The 2,500-nt window shown below is 49.1% G+C and overlaps 1 protein-coding gene across 1 annotated transcript in view; it reads left to right on the forward strand.

Moving 5' to 3' along the window:
• Positions 1 to 2,500, forward strand: part of LOC138863798 (enolase-phosphatase E1-like) — a 13,415-nt gene that overhangs the window by 1,215 nt on the left and 9,700 nt on the right. Inside the window, exon 1 of the mRNA XM_070129022.1 lies at positions 1 to 2,398. This exon is cut by the window's left edge and continues 1,215 nt beyond it. Coding sequence (XP_069985123.1) covers positions 1 to 2,398 — 2,398 coding nt within the window. The remainder of the gene's footprint in view (positions 2,399 to 2,500) is intronic.

Raw genomic sequence — 2,500 nt, forward strand, 5'->3', positions numbered from 1 at the left:
ACGTCCCACACACGAGGAGACCGAACTCCCTAAACATGAGGAGACTGAACTTCCCAAACAGGGGACAGAACTTCCCAATCAGGGGACAGAACTTCCCAAACAAGAGAACGAACTTCCCAATCAAGGGACAGAACTTTCCAATCAAGGGACAGAACTTCCCAGACAAGGGACAGAACTTCCCAGACAAGAGGAGACCGAACTTCCCAGAGAAGAGGACGTTGAACTTCCCAAACAAGAAACCGACCTTCCCAAACACACGGACGTCATCGAGGATTCCATAGGACGTCTGGGAGACCTCATAGGAGGAATCCGAGACGTGGTGGAAGTGCTGAAGAAGACCAAAGACACTCCTGTAAGCGAAGGAGGAGAGGACCCCCAGCAGCAGCAAGTAGGAGGCGCCGCAGGGAACCTCACCAGCGCGAAACACGAAGCCCTGAAGCCCGGAGGGAAGCTCCACGGCCACATCAGCGAACTCCTGATGTTGACAGGGCACTTGACAGACCTCCTCCGCGAGTCTCAGAAGGGAAAGGAGGAACAGGATAAACTCCAGACGAAGGACAGCACCGAAGGATTCCTACAACCTGCCAGCGTGAGTCAAGGCACCGAAGCCCAGGACAAGCAAATGGGCGAACCAATTGCATCTCCAGCGAACCCGGGCGAACCAATAGCTCCTCATACGAACCCGGACCAGATGAAGATTCTCGAAGTCACACCAATGGAAACAGAGACACAGGATGAGAATAAACAGGTTCTCGAAACGGTCCCTGAAACTCTCGCACCGTCAGACGTCAAGGAGAACCCGGTGAACCAGACGCAAGAACCGGCGGACTTGCTGGACCCAAGATACCCATCAGATGAAGCAGGAACACCAGGTACAGTTAAAAGAGCCTCAGGATCCACAGAACGAGAACCAGTTGCAAATTTACTCGAACGGGATGGACCGTACGTAGAACCGGCAGCTGCGGTTCAAGTGCAAGAAGGTGAGAGGGTAGATCCATCTAAAATACAGGAAATAACGGGTGAAATACAAGAAACGGGAACATTGCAAGAACAAACGCATGAACGAGTAGAACCAGTGGCTATAATACAAGAAGGTGAACGACTTGAACCGGTAGAAGCATATAAACAAGAAGCAGCAACAAATACATTACAGGGACAAGCGAGTGATCTCGTAGAACCAGTAGCCATACAGCAAGAAGGGGAACGAGTAGAACCGGTAAATATATTGCAGGAACAGGCCGGTGAACAGATGAAACCCATCAGTATATTCGAAAAACAGGGTGAACCGATGCAACCTGTTGAACCGGAAAACACATTGCAAGAACAAGCAGATAAACCCGTAGAACCAGCAGGCGTGATTCAAGAAGTGAGCCGAGTAGAACCAATAGTAGATGGAATACAAGGAGGGGAACCAGCAGAACAGGTAAACACGTTACAAGAACAAACAGGTGAACATCTAGAACCGGGAAACACAGTACAGGAGGAAACAGGTGTGCGAAGCCAATCAACAGATGCATTACAAAGAGAAGCAGGTGAGTTGAGAGAACCGGTGAATGCAGCGCTAGAACCCGCATCCGAGAGACTAGAACCAGCAAATGAATTCCAAGAACCACCCAACGAGAGAACAGAGCCAGTTCCCGCAGCGCAAGAACCGACAACAAACGCTGAAGAACCAAAGTACCAGAACCGCGAACCAGTCTCCGAAGGGAATGGAGATCAAGTAGACAACGTGCATAACATGTTGACGAACCTCAAGAACATGGTTCACGGTCTGCACTCCCGCCTTGACAACATCCACACCAAGAACCAGGGGAACGCCACGAGTGAACCGGGGGAGAACCGGCTAAGCGGAGGCCAGATTTCCGAACCGAACAACCCACAGGCGAACCAGGCAGACGAGCCGCTTCGACCACAGAGCCACTACCTTGAACCGGAGAACCAGCGTCTAGAAATGGAGAACCCACACGAAAAACAAGGCATAGAACAAGAGAATAATGGAATCGACGGAGATCTGATGAAAGTAGGAGGAGGAGGAGAAGGAGGAGAGAAAGGAAGTGAAAGATTGGAAGGAGAATCACAAAATAAAGACGAAGAAAACGCGAGAAAGGATGAAATGAAAGAAAACGGAGAAGGACCAGAAGGGGAAACCAAACAAGATGAAGACGAACAAGAGAGACAACTGCGAACATACAAAGAAGGCGAAAAAACAGAAGAAGGGGGAATAGCAGAAGGAATAAACGGAAAAGAAAATGAAGTAGCATGGCAAGAAGATAGAAGAAGGAGACTCCGGGAAGCATGCCGTTCGCGTAACCCCGAGACAGATGAATCCGTGAACGCAACTTTACACCGCAGCCTCTACATCCAGCGTTCGCATACCCTTGTCTGCGCTGTGCCCAAGGTAATGCTTTTAGGGTTGTCGTTATTAGAATTATATGATTATTCTTTATTAATATGAGATGATTAGGTGATTTGGTAATATCGAAAGATTTATTTTAGTAAT

The sequence above is a fragment of the Penaeus vannamei genome, chromosome 2 (genome assembly GCF_042767895.1).
Source record: "Penaeus vannamei isolate JL-2024 chromosome 2, ASM4276789v1, whole genome shotgun sequence".
NCBI classification, from domain to species: domain Eukaryota; kingdom Metazoa; phylum Arthropoda; class Malacostraca; order Decapoda; family Penaeidae; genus Penaeus; species Penaeus vannamei.